The 20534-nt window shown below is 43.4% G+C and overlaps 1 protein-coding gene and 1 pseudogene across 2 annotated transcripts in view; both read right to left on the minus strand.

The window, feature by feature from the left end:
- Positions 1-7305: 7305 nt before the first annotated feature.
- The window catches only part of KCND3 (potassium voltage-gated channel subfamily D member 3), a 479226-nt gene continuing 465997 nt past the window's right edge, over positions 7306-20534 (minus strand). For both annotated transcript variants that reach the window (XM_084848355.1, XM_084848354.1), the window contains 2 exons: positions 13630-13877; positions 7306-7507 (listed from right to left, as the gene is read on the minus strand). In XM_084848355.1, the coding sequence (XP_084704481.1) occupies positions 7306-7507; positions 13630-13877 (450 nt within the window). The remainder of the gene's footprint in view (positions 7508-13629; positions 13878-20534) is intronic.
- LOC146348567 (uncharacterized) lies at positions 15471-20474 on the minus strand (annotated as a pseudogene).

Here is a 20534-nt window from a genome sequence, read left to right on the forward strand (position 1 = left end):
AATGTTTAATGGTTGTGTCATTCACAGATGGGCAGAGCTTTTTCTTTTTCTGCTAATACTTCTGACATCAGAGCAATTTTCATTAATATAGTTTATTGGAAATATTTAGGTTCCTTCACTGATTAAATTATTTTACATTTTGGGTTTTTTTCTGTTATCCCCATAATGTCTTCACTATTGTATAAGATATATAATATGGATTATATTAGGCTAAGTCTTAATTATATTTTGAACAGTCTATTTCCTCCACCTTTTATTTATTATCGAATTATTGGTGATGGCCTTTGGCTAAGCAGTAAAGAGTTGAGGTATAGAGAAAGTGCATTCACTTGACCCAATCTAGCAGGAGTTCCTCATTGGAGGGGATATTTGTCTATGGCCGTTGCTATTGAAAACCTGAGTTACAAGGAGACAATTCAATTTTCTCTGACTGACCAGTTTTTGAGAGGGAAGAGAACAATAAGTTAATTATCCACTGGTTCAAAAACAATTAGTTTACCTGGAGGATGCAACTCAAACCAGGATTTGTATACATTTGAAACCACTGAAAAAAGATGTAACTTCCCATAGAAAAGTTTTGTGCATATAAAAAATATTTATCATAATTTTAAATGTAATATTTCTTCTATTGCTTTTCTCTTTTTGGTGATCCCCCCTCCCCATGTCTTGTTTCTTTAGGACTCAGTCTTATACACCAGGTGTGGGCCATCCAGATGTTTTGGCCCACAACTGCCATCTGCTCTAGCCAGCACTGCCAATGGCAACAGATCATGGGAGTTGTAGGCCAAAACATCTGGAGGGTCATGACTTGCCTACCCCTGCTGTACATACTTATCTGGGAGTTGTGCCATTGAATTAAGTGGCACTTACTCCTGAGTAGACATGTATAGAATTGCACTGTTAGTGGTGCTGAAACTGAGGAAAGGGTAATTTTGTTGAAAATATTAAAACACAAGACAGATTTTGTTTTAATGTAAAAGATGAATTCAGTAAAGTCTGTTTTACTGACTTGGATCAGCTGTTGAGTTGGTTGGAGAGAAAGAAAAATATATTTGTTAGTACAATAAAGCCTACCAAATCAGACCTGAGGGCAGAGCCTTTGTTGAGATTAACGTTTTGTCTATTTAGCTGTTCCTCAGTTGGTAGCAAAACAGCTGCAAACATTGTTAAAAGAGCTGTAACTAAAGATGCCACAAGCCCTAGATTCTAAGACGGGGTGGGGAGCTTTTCTGCCCCAGGGGCTGGATTGTCTCCTGGGACACCTACCTGGGACCAGATGATGTCAGGAGGCAGAAGCCCTGCTACCTGACATCATCGGACTCCTCTCTATGCAGAGAGAGGTATGGAGCAATTGCTCTGTGTTTCTGTGCACGAAGAAAGGGGATGATCAGTGATAAGGGCAGGCTTCCCCTGCACTAGAGTGAGGCTTCCTTTATCTGAATAATGCTGAATATTGGATGGGGTCTGGAATAGGGGGCAGGGCCTGGGAGAGAAGCTGGCCAGTTGGATGGGGAGCTGGTGGGTTGGAGGTGCTCCATCCCAGTTCACATTAGTCATATCAAAAATGATACAAGTAATGTTGAGCACCTTTAATTTCAATAGGAAATAAGTACATGCTTAATTCTATCCTACTGAAGTCAGTGGGACTTGGAAGTATGTGGATTGTGCCCATTGTTTCTAATCCATCAACCCCTATATACCCATAGGGATCCAGATACTAAGGGACCTCCCCTTTCTCTTCTAAAAAGAGAGGGATGCAAAATGGAATTCCCATGTATCTTTGTCTCTTTACAGAAGTGAAGGGAAGCTTTGGCTCATGCCCACTGACACCAGTGAGATTAGTTTAGAATTGGTATATAGTTAGAATTTGGCTTTCAGTGATGTGCTTAATAAGGTAGGATGCCACATAAGCAAAATATAATAGCTTTTATCTAAGACAAGTTAGTTATGCTTTTGTACCATTGGAATCAATCGGACAAGTTAGTCATGTCTCATTTAAGTTCCATTGACTTCAGCAAGACTAAATTGTGACTTAGTCTGAACCCAACTCAATTCACTGTTGTGCCAGTTTGCTTATGAAAAGTAATAAAGGTATGACATATGATGTCAAATGCTAAGTGACATGAGGAAATCAATGTTTCAGAACCAGTTTGGAATGGAAAAGACAAAGGATCACTGCTTTTGTGAGATGATGGTGTGGAAATCAAGCAAACACATTCACTGTAGCTTGATATGAGGGCCAAAATGGTGAGTGACAGGGAAATCCCATTTTTCTCTACAACCACCAGATCTTGGAACTATTGCTGTTTTTTTCTCATTGAATTGTAGGACCCCAGGTGCTAGATCTATTGGACAGTATCCAATATTTTGTTCCCTGAATGGAAGGACCTTGCATTCATGGAAGGATTATTGCACTCATGGAAGGACCCCTTCCAACACTTTCCATGAAAGCTATTCTCATGTAAATGGAAGTTCCATTCACAGAGCAAAAGCACTGGATGCTACCCATAATTAAAAATCATTAAGGCTGCAAATCTTGCACTGATGCTGCTTAAATCCCACTGACATCAATGAGATTTCAACAAACTAACTGTATACAGTATTACAGACTAAAGTCTTGAGTGGTAGGGGGATGATGGGGGCTCCTGCAACTTCTGCTCATCTCAGGCAAGAGGGACTTTGGCTGGGACAAGTGCTCTCCCAAGTGCATTACACATATGCCACTCATTACAGATGAGCGAAAAGAAATAACATTGAATCACCCCAGGAAATGAAACAAATATTCCAAGAAGAAGTTGAGCACTCACATTTAAATGCATGAAATAAAGAGCCTGTTCACATGGGCCAAATGCCAGTCTTCAAGTTAGCAAAGCAAGCAAAATATTTTCACATTCTGCCATTCTGACTTGTTACAGCAATAACAAAGAATGGCGGAAACACGCAGCTCTTGAAGTAAATGCACAGTCCCTGTTAGGATGGTCAGATGCAAAGGAAGATGGGGGTCCTGTGTTTTTAAGAGTTGCGTAGAGGGAATTTCTGCAGATACAGTTTTTCTGCCCCTCCCTGCATGACAAACTTCACCTGCTAAAATTCTTTCACCTGTGGAACTAGGAAAGGTACAGGGAGCCCCTCTCCTTTTACATCTGGTAACTCTAGTTACAATTCTGTACTAGCCTAATTAGGACAATATATCCTACTGTTGGATAGCAATGGTTCATGCAGTGATAACACACACTTGGCTCAAGGTGTCTTTACAAGTGCAGGGCATCAATGTTCGCTGCAAAGCTGCCTAAAAATACCGCACCTTTTGGGGAAGCAGCAGAGCCAGAGATGTTTTCACTCTGTGGCAACATACAGGCCATTTTGACTAGTTAAAACTCCAATTCCTCGTTGGCTTCAGGAGACAGTAAGGGCTTGGAGGAAAGATTTTCTATAGGAGGGCTGGACTGGGGCTTCATAGGTTCCGGGTTTTCTCCCAGTGTTTACATAATTCACCATTCAATACCAAACAATGCTTGTTTCTACTAATGGCGTGAAATGTACTGCATGTGTAAAATCATGTTGCTTTTTAGCTTTCTTTTGCACAGAAGTAAAAGTCAACATAGTATGTAGAGAATAGCAGAGGATCAAGCTTCAAAGTGACCAGGCAGAAGCTGACCAGTAAAGTATATTGAGGTGTGATGGAGTTAGACGAAGCAAAGGAAGTTTGAATTACGCATCACAGTGAGTCTATTGGTCCGTTCTCTTAGATAGACTGTGCACCAGTATCATAAGGAAAATAGCAGAGGCTTACTCTCGCTGGAGTGAATTCCAACGGGATCACCAGTGAGATTATGGAAAAGTTGGACTCCAGGACCATGCAGTGCTTAACTTCTAAAATCGAAGGTGCTGGGCGCAAGTTTACCTACCAACTACATCATCCGGTCCAGAAAGCTTAACCCCATTCCTAGGTTTGTGGGACTGGTTGTAGTTACTGGTGGGGGCACACTACTCTGCAGAGACTCAAAGTCACATCCTTCCTCAGTAGTACTTTACTAGTTCGAAGACTAAGCCCTGGCACTGAAAGAACCTTCTTGGATGAACAGTAGGGGGAAATTAAGGCCTGCCTCATGTTACTCTAATATTGTTTTTTAAACCATTCATTGGAATCCTGCAGTTCCTCAGAAGTTTATCAGGGCATTCTTGATGAGTGGACTGGTTATAGTGGACAGGTTAACAGCATGTCCACCATTGCATTCTTTTCCTACAAGGCACCAGCACAGGTTTTAAGGTGCACAGTCACTTTGTTCAGGGCAAGAGGTGGGAGTCACTTTGTTCAGGGCAAGAGGTGGGATCAGCACTTCGCATGAACTGATATTGCATCCCATGACTCAGTGTGCAGGAGGCTGATGCACAGGAATTTCTTGTTCAACAGCTCAAAATGGAATGGGTTCTTGGAAGGGAGCAAGTTTGAAAAAAACACACACAACCCACCGATGTGCTATAAGATCTCTGAGAAAACAGAATGAAATGGTGTTGTGGTTAGTCAGTGGACATATGCTACACAGAATTTTAGTTTTAGATTGGCTAAAACGGGTGCTGAACGTCTTTCAGCCTGAGGGCCGAATTCAATTTTGGAGAAGCCCTTGGGGGTTGCATTCCAGTGGTGGTTGGGGCCAAAGGGAAAGGGGGCAGGTCTAAAGACAAAAGGGATGGAGCATTCCAGTGGTGGGCAGAGCCAAAAGCAAAAGGGGAAGGGCCTCCAAAATAATAATATCAGCATATTTTAGCTTTAGTTCTTACTGCCAGTAACTAAGCTCAGGAGAGGTATTTCAACCCTTTAGAGTGGGGATAAATTGTACAAAAAGTGGGAAACTTCCAAACAATCGGGGGGAAGGGGGTGTGACCAGGGGAAGGGGTGTGACCAATTGGAGAACCCCAGAGTGACAGTTTGGGAGTCCAGGAGCGCCATATTTGGCCCACAGGCCTGAGGTTCCCCACCCCTGGGCTAAAAGGTGTGTTACCTTAGAGCTGGCTAATTTTTTCCTTTGTACTTTTTCATCCCATCCAAGAACTAGTTACTCAGCGCCTTTGACTCTAATGTTAAAATCCAAATGCAATTAGAAGTCTGAAAAAAGACTACTTTTTTCAGTGGAGCTGTTTATTTTCTGAATACTGTGTTGTGTTTGCAAAGCTTCCCCTCCTCCCCCCCCCTTTTTTTTTTTTTTACTGCAATACAGTTTCCAGTTCAAAGTGTTCTGGGCTACACTTTCTGAGGTTTTTTCAAAATAAAAGCTAAGCTGCAAAAGACATTGTGGTGTGAACAACATAAAACATGTTTGGAAAAGGAACACAACATACATTAACACAGGGGTGAACAACTTGTGTCCTACCTTCAGATGATTTGGCATACAACTCCTGTTAGGGGTGAGGGCCAAAACATCTGGAGGTCACAAATTGCCAGTCCCTGCATAAAAGATTAAACGAGTCCAAACAGCTTAATAAATTGTACAAACTTTGTGACAAAAGTAGGGCACAATCCACAGAAGTCTGAGTTAGGGTAAGCCTTTTTGACATGGATGGAGGTCCTACAGGTTGCACCCAGGGGAAGTACATTAGGAGAACATTGGTGTAAAACCTCATAGATGGTTATGACCCACACTCCTAAACTTTCTAAACAGCATAACAATATTTAACAATTGGTGAGCTACTTTGAAACATACATATTATTTAAACCATCTATTAACAATGTTTTATAAATTGATTAGAAATGGTACTCTAATATAAAGTAGACCCCAAAAATCTAGAGCCAATCCTCCTCCTTGACAGGAAATGATGCTTTAACCAGGGAAAGTCAGATATTATTAAATTACCTTATCCATCAAGGTGATGCAACCCAGAAGTTGTCACTATGAGCCACAGGGCTGCATTACAAAATGAGACAGGCTGTCAGTCCATGCAAAATGGTTGGCTCCTGAAGTAATCCTACCAAGGACAGATCCACTGACTATCTGGCTACTATGGGAGACACTTCCATTACTATTAAAGAAACACATGTAAGACAGAAAAAAGAAAACTTGGGCATAGATTACAGAGTATTTATGAACATCTGGTGCAGTTGCTTTGAACGATTTTGCCCTCTTTCAAATTTGTGTGTACAGGATAAAAAAAATTAAATTCCCCCTAGGCATACCTTTTTAGACTTTTAAAAATACAGAACTAGTTAATCTAGTCACACTCTTTACAAGCCAGTGATAACAAAATAATTTTTTAAAAAGCAAAAAATTGTGGTGGACTACCAAAGCCCCCCCACCTCCCCGAATATGATTGTTTTTCCACAGACAATAATTAGCAGACAAATACACTGTTTGCAACTGCATTTTGTGTTGAATTAAAGGCGATTACAAAACCTGTTTTAAGAAAAAATGCCAACCACAATGAAAGTTTTATTGGTGCTTGTCCGTGTTTGATCGCATGCATGCAGGTGTCTGTTTTGCTACTGCGCACTAAAGGCTGAAGCCTGCAAAGACACACTCATGCAGAAAAGGATGCACAGTGAGTAGAACCATTGGTTCTTCAGGCGTTACTTAAAGCATGTTGTGTACCATGCAAACAGTAAGTCTTTGCAGGATTGAGCCCAGAAACAGGAAAGTGTGCTCAGATCTTTTGTAGTGGAAGTGTACCAGTTTTGTGATTCTCTTGCTTGCTCGCTCTCACGCACGCACGCACAAAAGGATGAAAATTAAATTCCTGTGACAAGGTGGCTTCTTTGTCTACACCTTCAGCTATAAAAAAAAGAAAATGTGCAGTTTTGGTTGACTAAAGATCCTGCTGCATGAAAGGGGGAAAAAAATCACAAAATCCATTTTTATCACCTTTTTTCAGTCATTTCCACATGAATAAATATTATCCATTTAAAAACCTTTAAAAAGGTGCTGAGATACACAGTGTTATAATTCTGCTTCTTTATTGACTTTCTTGTAGCTATGACAGGACTTCTTTCCCACTTTCTGGAAATTATTCTATGCTCTGTATCCTGGAATGAGGCTCCTTCTTGTTTATGAACAAAGAGAGATCCTTCCACCGCCCCTCCACACACCTCCGGCTTCCCAATTCTTCTGAGCTCACTCTGCAGCATGAATGGCGAGTTTGAAGGAAGCTGCCCCAATAGGCTCCATCTGTTATTTCATAGATGTCAGTCAGGTTGGTCTAGCTGTCCATCCATCCATCCATCTAGGCACAATTTGCAGCAAAGAAGGAACATGGAGGTGGGGAAAAGGAGAGAACCGTTGGCCGTCTGAGCCGCCCCCTTTGACCAACACAGCCTTACAAAGCTGAGACCTTGACAATGTTGCTACTAGCAGCGGTAATGTTCGTAGAATGGCTGGGGCTGGATGGGGGAGGCCTGCTTTCACCTTCTGGTGTCAGTGTCGGTGGTGTCGGGATGCTGATGATTGCTGTTGTTATTTGGGAGGCTTTGCAGTTCGGTCTGAGCCCATCATCTGATTTCATATTTAGGCTGGAGCGACTATAAGACATAAGACAAAATTCTTTTTAAAAGAATTTTTGAAAGAGGAGATGTAAAGATTAGAGCTGCTGCTCATTCCAAGCTTTGGATATGCTTATAATTAGGGATGGATAGATCTGTCAATTTCCGTGTCTCTCAGTTTCTCATTTTTCCAAGCTTACACTCCATTCATCCTGAACTTTGAGGTTTTTTTTTTAAATTGCATGAAAATTCCTACATGTATTTGTGCACGTTTTTCCTAATACGCACATTTCTGTACACACATTTTCCTAGTATACACATTTTTTGCAAGCAATTTTCCTGATACAGTGTATTTTAAAACTTTTTTTTTCAGTGACAGATTTTTTTCATTGGAGAACTCAATTGCAAAATTCAGTGAATTTTGAAGAAGAATTCAATTTTAGTTTGGGCATTGGTCTGAAAGTGTGAAATTAGATGCATTTGTATTAAAATGCATTTTAAGTTTGCATTAAAATGCATACTGAACCAATTTCTCCTCCTATCCCTCCTTGTAATATATGGTCTCTGTCTTTGTAAAACCTAGGCTAAAACTACACAGTGAGCCCACACAGGCGTATATCGTAGTAGGAGTCAGAGCCCTCTTCAAGCCTGGTAGGAAACAAACAGGATTCCTTGATAAACTGGCAGTAACAGGGTTGATGCGTTCAACAAGTCAAATATAAATGACAAAAGCCAGTATTTGGGGGTCTTCCTGTCCAGAAAGAGGTCTTCATGTTCTCTAGTTTCAGACTGGAATCTCTGGTTCAGCTTGCCCCATCAGCGCATCTCTATTCTGGGACAAGCTTTACCTGATGAGTTTCTACTGGTCAGGCAGCTGCTAAAGGCACAGAGTATCTAAAAAATATATGTTACCATGCTAAGTCCATGTGCTGTAAAATGGGAGTTAGTGACCTGCCCTACTCTGTAAGTAAGGACTATCCAAGGAATGCACATATATCATCCAGAAACACTTTAAAGGGCACCTGAAGAAGGGACAGCACAGATTCATTCTCCACTCTGATAAGTAAACTACAATACGGAATCTTATCTTGTTTAGTCTACCTGTTGAATACTCAGCCCAATGGTTAATTCAGCCTTGTTTTTATATATCTTTGCATTTCTATAACGTATTGATGCCTACAGATCAGCCTAGGCATTGTAGTTCTTTCTTACATCTTCCCAGCTAGTGTCTCACTACAGAAGTCTTGAGGACAGCTAGAAACATTTCTATTAGATCTGCTTCAGTTGCTTCCTATGATTAATTATGGACTAGAAATGATAGGGTTGTTCTCTAGGCAACTGCCTAGCTGTTGGAGTCCGGCATTTAAAAATACAGGGGGTTGGCCTTTGCTAAGACAAAAAGCTCTTTCAATTTGAAACCCTGGCTGTAATCTTAGAGTGACTCATACAGAGGATCCCCTCCTGAAATCTCAATCATTCTAGGTAATTTCAGTATGATATTCTGTGACTTCTTACAATGTAAAGACACAGCCAGGCAGTCATCATTATTGGGAGCTGCTGATTGTGACAGCTCTTGGAATAAGAGGCAAGATGCACATCACTTGGTTATATTAGCACCATAGTTTTGCCACCATTTGACAGAGCAGATCTGCATGTCTATAATAATAAAAGAGGATGTGCATCTGTCAGTCTGCTCGTCCATCTGTCTGTCAGCACCATAGACACCTGAAACTTGGCATGCCTACTATGAAAACCCTAGGGGGTGCACCTCAGGGTTATTTTGTTTTCAAAATGCATTAATTTTAAATTATTTAAATGTGTCCATGTGGTTGAAGCCTACAGTAATAATTTCACCACTAGGGGAAGACATCCCTAATCAGCACATAGCTTTGCAGGCCATACAGTTTGAACTAGAGCTGTGCACAAATGACGTCTCAATATTCTCCAGCCTATTTGTGGGCAGAGAAATTGGGGGGACAATTTCTCCTAGAAGAGGAGAAATTCTCCAACAGTTTGTCACCGATAGGGCTCACTATTGGCAGGGGTTGTAGCACAGGTTCTTTCTTTCCTAAGGGTTTTTGGTTTATTGCACTGCTTCTGTAGGAAGCAACAGCATCAACTGTGTTGAGGCTTCCACTTTTCTGAGGCAGAATTTTGAATTTCTTCTGGTGGTATTTTTGAGCTTACCTAATCTTGAATGAAACGGATTATCTAGATCCATTTCAATCGGGCTTCAGGCCTGGTTTTGGAATGGAAACTGCCTTGGTCGCCCTGTGGGATGACCTCTGCTGGGAGAGGGACAGGGGGAGTGCGACCCTGTTGCTTCTCCTGGACCTCTCAGCGGCTTTCGATACCATCGACCATGGTATCCTTCTGGATAGGTTGTCTGGGTTAGGAGTTGGAGGCACTGCACTACAGTGGTTCCGCTCCTACTTGGATGGCCGATTCCAGAAGGTGGTGCTGGGGGATTATTGCTCTGTGCCATGGCAATTGTGCCATGGAGTTCCACAGGGCTCTATTTTATCCCCCATGCTGTTTAACATCTACATGAAACCGCTGGGGGAGGTTATCCAGAGGTGTGGGCTGAGGTGCCATCAATATGCAGATGACACCCAGCTCTACCTCTCTTTCTCATCAAAACCAGGTGAGGCAGTGGCTGTTCTGAATCAGTGCCTGGGCACGGTAATGGACTGGATGAGGGCCAATAAACTGAAACTCAATCCAGACAAGATGGAGGTACTGTTAGTGGGTGGTTCGTCTGCCCGGCTAGGTGATATTCAACCTGTTCTGGAGGGGGTTGCACTCCCCCTAAAGGATCAGGTTCATAGTTTGGGGGTGCTCTTGGATCCAGAACTGTCACTTGAGGCACAGGTGAACTCAGTGGCATGGAGCACTTTTTATCAGCTTAGGCTGGTATACCAACTACGTCCTTATCTGGACAGAGATAGCCTAGCTACAGTTATCCATGCTCTGATAACTTCTCGTCTGGATTACAGCAATGAGTTATACGTGGGGCTGCCTTTGAAAATGGTCCGGAAACTTCAGCTGGTCCAAAATAGGGCAGCAAGATTGTTAACAGGGATTGGCCTGCGAGCTCATATTACGCCAGTACTTTTCCAGCTGCACTGGCTGCCAGTCCATTTCCGGGCCCGATTCAAAGTGCTGGTGTTAACATTCAAAGCCCTTAACGGCTTGGGGCCAGGTTACCTGAAGGATCGCCTCCTCCCATATGTGCCTGCCTGGACCTTAAGATCATCATCAGCGGCCCTTCTCCGTGAGCCCCTGCCAAAGGAAGTGAGGCGGGTGGCTACTAGGAGGAGGGCTTTTTCTGTTGTGGCACCCCGGCTCTGGAATGAGCTCCCTAGTGAGGTTCGTCTGGCGCCTACATTGTATTCCTTTCGGCGCCAGGTGAAGACCTTTTTATTTTCCCAGGCATTTTAGCATTTTAGCTTTCTAAATTTTTATCTTTGCTGTTTTAAATCTGTATTTTAAACTCCTGCACTGCTGCTAGGTTTTATTGTGGTTGTATTGTTATATTGTGGTTTTAATGTTCTGTATATTTTAAATTGTTTTATTGTGTGTTGTTTGGTTTTAATTTTTGTGAACCGCCCAGAGAGCTTCGGCTATTGGGCGGTATAGAAATGAAATGAATGAATAAATAAATAAATAATCACCGCAAGGTGGCTGAGGGTGTTTCCTCTCTGTATTACACATCTTTCCATTGCTCTGCAGCCTCCCAGGCCACCTGCACTTCCTGAACTGAAAAAGCCCCATGGGAGGAATTGCCTCCTGATGTCTTCCTCATGATGACATGATGGAACTTGGGAGCTGGCTGGCGGCTCCGCAGACTCACCACAGAGTGGAGCTGGCTGGCGAGGATTCTGGGGGGGAGGGACGGATCACCTCCCCCCCCCACAGACCCCTGCGGATGCCAGGTAAGGGGGTTTCGTACACCCCTAAAGACAAGACACTCATGCACACTCCTCAGCCGCTTCACAAGTAAGGTAAGCACAAGAACCCCAAACCCAACCCATGAGAATTTCTCCGAGATGTCTCCTTCTTTGAATTTCTTCTTGAAAGCCATTTTTGTTCTATCAAATTGAATGAGAATGGTCGAAAAATCTGTGGGAGAAGTTTTCAGCACAGCACTCTCTTGAACTGAGGGCAGATTAATAGGTTGAGGTACAGAGTTCTACACCTGCCCCCTCTTCCCTGCTGCAGGGTAGCCCCAGCTCAGGGAAAGTGATTGGATATACTCCTCCCTAAGGGGGCCATAGGGCTGCATCATGGCAGGAGCCCTGCCCAGGGGTGCCAGTGGCATGGCTTCACTCAGACAGGGCAGGCGTAATGTGATCAGCTCTGACAATTGTGCATGTTTTCTTGAAGGCTTGCTGTATCACAGTAAGGACTATTCTAACCTGTGCAAAGCTGGATCCATTCACTAGTGAGAAATATAAGAAGCCATTAGGTAGTATGATTGACTTGATTCTACTTAAGTGAGGTTCACAAATGTAGTTCCAATCTAGACTGCAAGCAGTGGTTCTCAAACACTGCTTGGGTGGGAGTACAGGACACCCAAAGGGTGTATGCCCTAGGATCCAAGGAGAGAGAGCGTCCTGAGGCAGAAAGAACCTTCTTCCCTTCAGTAACCAAGACATTGGGGTGGGGGGCTAAATGCCTACTAGCAGAGAATCCACATGATTTCACATTGCATTTGTATGGGTGATGGCCCCTGTCATTTCAACCTGATTTGGGAAGTGCTACTGCTTCCTTCCAGTGGTGTTTCCTTGTATGTGGTTTTAGGAGAATAGAGGTCTAATTCTATTCCCCTTTATCTAATGCCAATGTTGGATTGGTACCCTGATCCACAGGTCTTTGCACACAGAATCAAGCTACATGCACACAACTGCATGTAAAGATATCTGCTGATGGCCAGTGCTGGTCTGGGGAGGGCCCAGCAGGTAGAGTAAATTTAGAAAAAGAGGACAAGCGAACACAAAAAAAGTTTGGGACACAGTGACTCACCAAAATGCAAGGGACAGTTTGGTGTTATCCTGTCTATCAGTTCTTAGCCTGTAGCAGATCCCCAGATCTAATGGGGGATGAAGAAATCAGCTCACTCTAAGCATTGCTGTACTTTTCTTTTGCCACTGGCATTTTTATAAATTAGGGGTGAAAATCAGATATTGCCCATTCCCTTCTGAGCACTACCACACACTCTACGACAGAACCAGTGTATATTGTTTTCCAATTATTCTCAGATAAACAACAGGCTGCATGATAGGTGTAGCTTTACCCAGAAAAGCACCTCCCTGGCAATAAAGGCTGCACTGGTTGAATTCCTGCTTATGTAGCTGTGGCAACTGTATGTTAAAAATATTTTTCTCTTCCAGCACTTGATTACCTTTTGCTAAAATTCTGCTCTAGATCTCACTTGCTTTAAAAATCAAAATCAAGTACCTAGTCCTTACCTTGAAGGCTGTCCTTCTATATGGGCACACAGAAGTCAGACTGAGTTAGACCCTTGGTCCTTCTAGCTCAGTATTGTCTCTACTGACTGGGAGCAGGTTTTCAGATGGCACTCTTTCCAGCCCTACATGGAGATGCCAGGATTGAACCTGGAACCAGCAGTGATGTTGAGGTGCCACACACACAAACATTAATTTTCTCCCCCCCCCCCAAAAAAAGTGAAATTTTGACATTCTTATTTTCAGATTTGAAATTTCTCCAAATTTGTGCATAAATTTCATTTCACCTCTAACCATGACCAAGCTTTACTCGTTGGGAAAACCATCCTGAATCTCAACTCAACACAACATGGCAGAACTGATGCTAAGAATTGCTCGTCCCTGTTTGGGCTGGTAGCGCATGTGCTAAAGTCCTCTTTCGTAGATGAAGCCCCCCTATCCACCCCTGCTGTACCTAGTTGTATCATAGAATCATAGAATAGTAGGGTTGGAAGGGGCCTACAAGACCATCGAGTCCAACCCCCTGCTCAGTGCAGGAATCCAAGTCAGAGCATCCCTTACTGATGGCTGTCCAGCCTCATCTTGAATGCCTCCTGTGTGGGAGAGCCCACCATCTCCCTAGGTAATTGGTTCCATTGTCGTATTGCTCTAACAGTCAGGAAATTTCTCCTGATGTTCAGCCGGAATCTGTACCTAGTTGTGAGTGAGGGCTGCTCACTGCACTGGATGTGTATGGTGCTGAGCTCCTGCATGCTCCGCAGCCGGGTTGCTGGCACGCTGGAATTTGGGAGGTGTGTCGTCTTTTTGCTGCGGCGAGAACAGCAGGAGGTCGTCATGCCTTGGTGACTTGAAAGGGAGGGGCTGCGAGTGGACGGATAATTCTGCATTGAACTCTCCAGGCAGTTCTGCTCAAACATCTGTTCATCAATGAACTCATGGTTCTGTCAGGGAGAACATCGACAAATATCAGTAACTCTCCAATATGATATTTTTTAAACCCCCCCCCACACACACAGTTACTGCCCATTGGCTAAACTTTCAGACCACTACTTTTGTGTATTTCTTCTGGCATTGTCTTTAGAAAACAGGGTGGGCAGACAGTAGATCTCCAGATGTTTTGGTCTTCAATTCCCAACATTCTTGGCTGTTGACCATGCTGGCAGGGGCTTCTGGGAGATCCAACATCTGGAGATCTACCTTTTGCCCACTCCTGGCATAGACAGCATTTGGCTGGTGCCACATCCTGTAATGTTGAAAAGGACATTTGCACAGGGAAACTTGCTCCAGTTGTATCTGCATCTGTAGCCTGAACATTTCCTCTGTTTAGGTTCTCTTTCATACATTACCAGGAGGAAGGGTCACCACCAGATGTTGATTGTGTGGAAGAGCTGAATGTGGAAGCTACTTGTGCATTTGACTGGTGGTGCTTCAGGTAACATCTGAACTGGCTGTCACTTGACTTGCAGTGTATTTTTACTTGGGTGTCATTCTCAGCCAACATGTGGCTTATGCATTTGTACTTGGGTACATGCAGAGAGTGCCTTATTAACTATATAAACTATATATAATGTTTGCCCCTATATTTGTGCCACAAGGGCTCAAATAGAAATGTTTTTGATGGCTGTTCCATGGCTGTGGAACTTCCTTCCCTTGGGGACATGCCAGTAGCTGAGCCTAGACCATTTTAATTTTGTCTCATTTATGCAACTGTTGAGTTCCCTTTCTGCTACAAGTGGTGCTCCATACAGGTATAAAAGCTCTGGGAGATTTTTCTTATTCGGTATGCCATTTAATAGCTGGGAATAAGTGGGTATGGGTAATTTTAAAATCCTGATTATATACTACTGTACTGCTGTATTGCTTATATAGTACTTATTACTCGAAGCACCACCTTCACCCACAACAGCCTGCCCACACTCTAAGATCAGAGACAGAGTCCCTTCTCACTTGCCCACCTTTGAGGGCAGTCAGGTGGGCAAGTACATGAGAGAGGGCCTTTTCTGCAGGGGCAGCACACGTCTGGAATGCATTGCTATCAAGGATCCATCACTGCAGACTTTTAGGAAGCCACTGACTTGTTTACTCTTTTCCCCTGGTTATGTTTTACTGGACTGCTCTGGGTTGTAGCTGCAATTGTACTGTAGGTTTTAGTACTGGCTAGGCCAGGTGTTTTATGCAGGTATTTGTTGTTTTAATGTTTGCTGTTTTTATGAATGTTGGCTGTTTTATTACTGTAACAGTTTTTTTTTTTTAATTATTATGAATTTTATGGTTGTAAGCTGAGTTGGGGGGCTCCTGCCCTGAAAGGCAGCCTAGAAATATTTTAAATAAATAAATAAATAAATTTGGGGTAGTTGATAAAATCTAATAATTTATAGATTATTTGTACTATCAGATTTTGATTTGAACATTTTATCCCTTTTAATGAAGTCGGTAGGAAATCCTAAGAAGATAAATACCTAAATAAGGGCATAGTCCAAGAGGAAGTTCTTCTATGCAAGCCCCATTGAAATAATTCAAGGTTCAGGTTTTTATCATGGAGGTTTTCTTGCACAGCTCAAGTCAATTTCAACAGGACCTGCCCAGGAGAATTCCTTGTACATTATCCCTGAAATAAATAAAATGTAATGGGACTCTTTAGGGATGTATGTTATTTTGTAAAATCCATTCCATTGGAGTTTTGTGGATTATCAGGTGCCTTTTGTTCCATGGTCTGCTCATTGGGGGAATCGTATTTTTTCCAGTTTCCTGGATTTGCACAAATTCACACTTGAGAAAAAATGCACCCCCCTTAAATGCACAAATTCCCTGAAAATGCACATTTACATACTTTAGCCTATGGGAGAAATGCACATTTTCAGCCAGTGAGATTTTTTATTTCAGCCAGTGAGATTTTTATTTTTATTTATTTTTATTTTTTATTTTATTTTATTTTATTGTAGATCCTGTCTACATCCTCGGGCTGCACAAATGGAAAAGAATCCATCAACACTGAGCAAGCAGGAACCAAAGTGACATCCACACAATCTGCATCAACTACAGCATCCAAGTCAGAACGGATCCGAGTGATTTTATCAGCAAAGTGCTGGGCAAATTGTTCACAGCAGGCTGTTGAGTGGTCAGAATTTTTATTACATAGGCCAGGATGTAGAAGGCCCCTGGCCACTCAAAACAGCTCCACTGGCTGGCTCCCTGCAGATGCAATGGTGGCAGAAAAGAAATACTTCTTTGCTGCCCTCACCGCCACGGAGTTGTTGTTCAGTCGTTCAGTCATGTCCAACTCTTCGTGACCCCATGGACCATAGCACACCAGGCCTTCCTGTCCTGCGCTCTCTCCCGGAACGTGCTCAAGTTCATATTCATTGCATCGGTGATGCTATCTAGCCATCTCATCCTCTGCCGTCCCCTTCTCCTTTTGCCTTCAGTCTTTCCCAGCATCAGGGTCTTTTCCAGAGAGTTTTCTCTTCGCATTAGGTGGCCAAAATATTTGAGCTTCACCTTCAGCATCTGTCCTTCCAATGAGCACTCAGGGTTGATTTCCTTTAGGATGGACTGATTTGACCTCCTTGCAGTCCAGGGGACTCGTAAGAGTCTTCTCCAGCACCACAGTTCGAAAGCATCAATTCTTCGGCGCTCAGCCTTCCTTATAGTCCAGTTCTCACAGCCATACATTACTACTGGGAAAACCATAGCTTTGATTAGACGGACCTTTGTTGGCAAGGTGATGTCTCTGCTTCTTACTATGCTGTCTAGGTTTGCCATAGCTTTCCTCCCAAGGAGCAAGCGTCTTTTAATTTCATGGCTACAGTCACCGTCTGCAGTGATCTTGGAGCCCAAGAAAGTAAAGATCTGTCACTGCTTCCATTTCTTCCCCTTCTATATGCCAGGAAGTGATAGGGCCAGATGCCATGATCTTAGTTTTTTTTAATGTTGAGTTTCAAACCAGCTTTTGCACTCTCCTCTTTTTACCCTCAACAAGAGGCTCTTTAGATCCTCTTCGCTTTCTGCCATTAGGGTGGTGTCGTCTGCATATCGGAGGTTGTTGATAATTCTCCCAGCAATCTTAATTCCGACCTCTGATTCATCCAACCCGGCATTTCTCATGACGTACTCTGCATTAAAGTTAAATAAGCAGGGTGACAATATGCAGCCTTGTCGTACTCCTTTCCCAATTTGGAACCACTCGGTTGTTCCATGTCTGGTTCTTACTGTTGCTTCTTGACCCTCGTACAGGTTTCTCAGGAAACAGGTAAGGTGGTTTGGTACTCCCATCACTTTAAGAATTTGCCACAGTTTGTTGTAATCCACACAATCAAAGGCTTTAGCGTAGTCAATGAAGCAGAAATAGACGTTTTTCTGGAATTCTCTTGCTTTCGCCATGATGCAGCGAATGTTGGCGATTTGATCTCTAGTTCCTCTGCCTCTTCGAAACCCAGCTTGTACTTCCAGTAGTTCTCGGTTCGCATACTGCTGAAGCCTAGCTTGTAAGATTTTGAGCATCACCTTGCTGGCATGTGAAATGAGCGTAATTGTGCAGTAGTTTCAACACTCTTTGGCGTTGCCCTTCTTTGGAATTGGAATGTAAACTGACCTTTTCCAGTCTTGCAGCCATTGTTGAGTGTTCCACATTTGTTGGCATATTGAATGCAGCACTTTAACAGCATCATCTTTTAGGATTTTAAATAGCTCAGCTGGAATACTGTCATCTCCGCTAGCTTTGTTGTTAGTAATGCTTCCTAAGGCCCACTTGACTTCACTCTCGAGGATGTCCGGCTCAAGTTCAGTGACCGCACTCTCATGGCTATCAGGGACATTCAGATCTTTCCTGTATAGTTCTTCTGTGTATTCTTGCCACCTCTTCTTAATCTCATCTGCATCTGTTAGGTCCCTGCCTTCTTTGTCCTTTATCATGCCCGTCTTTGCACAAAACGTTCCCTTGAGATCTCTGATTTTCTTGAAGAGATCTCTAGTTTTTCCCATTCTGTTGTTTTCCTCGATTTCTTTGCATTGTTCATTTAAGAAGGCCTTCTTGTCTCTCCTTGCTATTCTCTGGAACTCTGCATTCAGTTGGATATATCTTCCCCTTTCTCCCTTGCTTTTCGCTTCCCTTCTTTCGTGAGCTACTTGTAAAGCCTCATCAGACAGCCACTTTGCTTTCTTGCATTTCTTTTTCTTTGGGATGGATTTCGTTGCTGCCTCCTGAACAATGTTACGGACCTCCGTCCATAGTTCCTCAGGCACCCTGTCTATCAGGTCGAATCCCTGAAATCTATTCCTCACCTCCACTGTATATTTATATACATTTATATACACTGTATATTTATAAGGGATACTAAACCTGAATGGTTTAGTGGTTTTCCCGACGTTCTTCAATTTAAGACGAAATTTTGCAACAAGAAGCTCATGATCTGAGCCACAGTCAGCTCCAGGTCTTGTTTTTACTGACTGTATAGAGCTTCTCCATCTTTGGCTGCAAAGGACATAATCAATCTGATTTCGATATTGACCATCTGGTGATGTCCATGTGTAGAGTCGTCTCTTGTGCTGTTGGAAAAGAGTGTTTGCTATGATCAGCGTGTTCTCTTGGCAAAACTCTATTAGCTTTTGTCCTGCTTCATTTTGTACACCAAGGCCATGCCTGCCTGTTATCCCAGTGATTTCTTGACTTCCTACTTTAGCATTCCAATCCCCTATGATGAAGAGGACATCTTTTTTTTGGTGTTAGTTCTAGAAGGTGTTGTAGGTCTTCATAGAACCGATCAACCTCAGCTTCTTCGGCATCAGTGGTTGGGGCATAGACTTGAATTACTGTGATGTTGAATGGTTTGCCTTGGATTCGTACTGAGATCATTCTATCATTTTTAAGATTGTACCCCAGCTTTTCCCACCCTTTTGTTGACTATGAGTGCTACTCCATTTCTTCTAAGGGATTCTTGCCCACAATAGTAGATATGATGGTCACCTGAATTAAATTCGCCCATGCCTGTCCATTTTAGTTCACTGATTCCCAAGATGTCAATGTTCAATCTTGCCATCTCATGTTTGACCACCTCCAGCTTACCTTGATTCATTGATCTGACATTCCAGGTTCCTAAACAATATTGTTCTTTACAGCATCGGATTCTCTTTTCACCACCAGACACATCCACAGCTGAGTGTCCTTTCGGCTTTGGCCCAGCCGCTTCACTCTTTCTGGTGCTACTTGGAAATACCCTCTGCTCTTCCCCAGTAGTATATTGGACACCTTCCGACCTGAGGGGCTCATCTTCCAGCGTCATATCTTTTAGCCTTGTGATACGTTCCATGGGGTTTTCTTGGCAAGAATCCTGGAGTGGGTTGCCATTTCCTTCTCCAGTGGACCACATTTTGTCAGAACTCTCTGCCATGACCTGTCCGTCTTGGGTGGCCCTGCATGGCATAGCTTATGGCTTCACTGAGTTACGCAAGCCCCTTCGCCACAACAAGTCAGTGATCCATGACCGCCATGGAGTAGGCTTTCAAATAAGCTCTAGCCCATGTTCGATCGGACTCGTTCCAGGTTTTCCGCCAACATTGCTCTAGTCTCCATCTCATTTGCTTCATTGCCGCCAGTTCCCTAGAGAACCAGGGTGCTGTTTGGCTCCGCTCTGTGAGAGGGGACGCTCAGGAGCGATTGTGTCCACCACCCTAGCCATTTCCCTTTTCCAGAGATCAGCCAGGACTTTGACAGAATTGCCTGCCAAGGCAGCAGGAAAATCCCCAAGAGCCATCAGGAAACCATCCGGATCCATCAGCCTTCTAGGGCGGACCAGCTTAATTGGTCCCCCACCCCTGCAGAGGCACTGAGTTCCAGTGAGTGTAAACTCCACCAGGTAGTGATCTGTCCATGACAACGGAACAACAGAAAGTTCCTCCACACCCAGATCACTGTCATCCTGCTCAGCATAGAAAACTAGGTTTAGAGTGTGACCTGCTGTATGAGTGGGGCCAGAAACCACTTGAGACAGACCCATGGTCATCATGGAGGACATGAAGTCCTAAGCCACTCCTGACAGGGCAGCCTCAGCATGGATGTTGAAGTCTTGCAGCAGAACAAGCTGAGGAGACTCCATCACCACTGCCAAGATCACCCCGGCCAGCTCAGGAAGGGAGACTGTTGGGCAGCGGGGTGGGTGGTACACCAACAGAATCCCTATTCTGTCCCAAGCACCCGCTTTTAAGTAAACACACTCAAACCAAGTAGACTCTGGTCCAGGGCACCTGGTGAGGGGGATAGTATCACGATAGACCACTGCAACTCCGCCCCCCTACCCCCCCCCCGGTCTAGCCTGCTGTAATACAGAAAACCCTGGGGTACAAAGCTGAAATAGATTAACACCTCCAGCTTCATCCAACCAGGTCTCTGTAATACATGCCAGGTCTGCATGCTCATCCAGGATCAAGTCCTGGATGGCAGCTGTCTTACCATTCACCAACCTGGCATTCACCAACAGTATTTTCAACCCAGTACTTTTTATCAGTACTGAATGCACTGATAACTGTTGGGGCACATTAGGCATTCCATATCCTGCTTTTCCAGTGTTATTTCCTACTTTTTATTCCATATTATCCAAAATACC

This window comes from Heloderma suspectum, chromosome 4 (assembly GCF_057233095.1).
Source record: "Heloderma suspectum isolate Gila_16-S chromosome 4, 16-S_ref, whole genome shotgun sequence".
Classification (NCBI taxonomy): Eukaryota; Metazoa; Chordata; class Lepidosauria; order Squamata; family Helodermatidae; genus Heloderma; species Heloderma suspectum.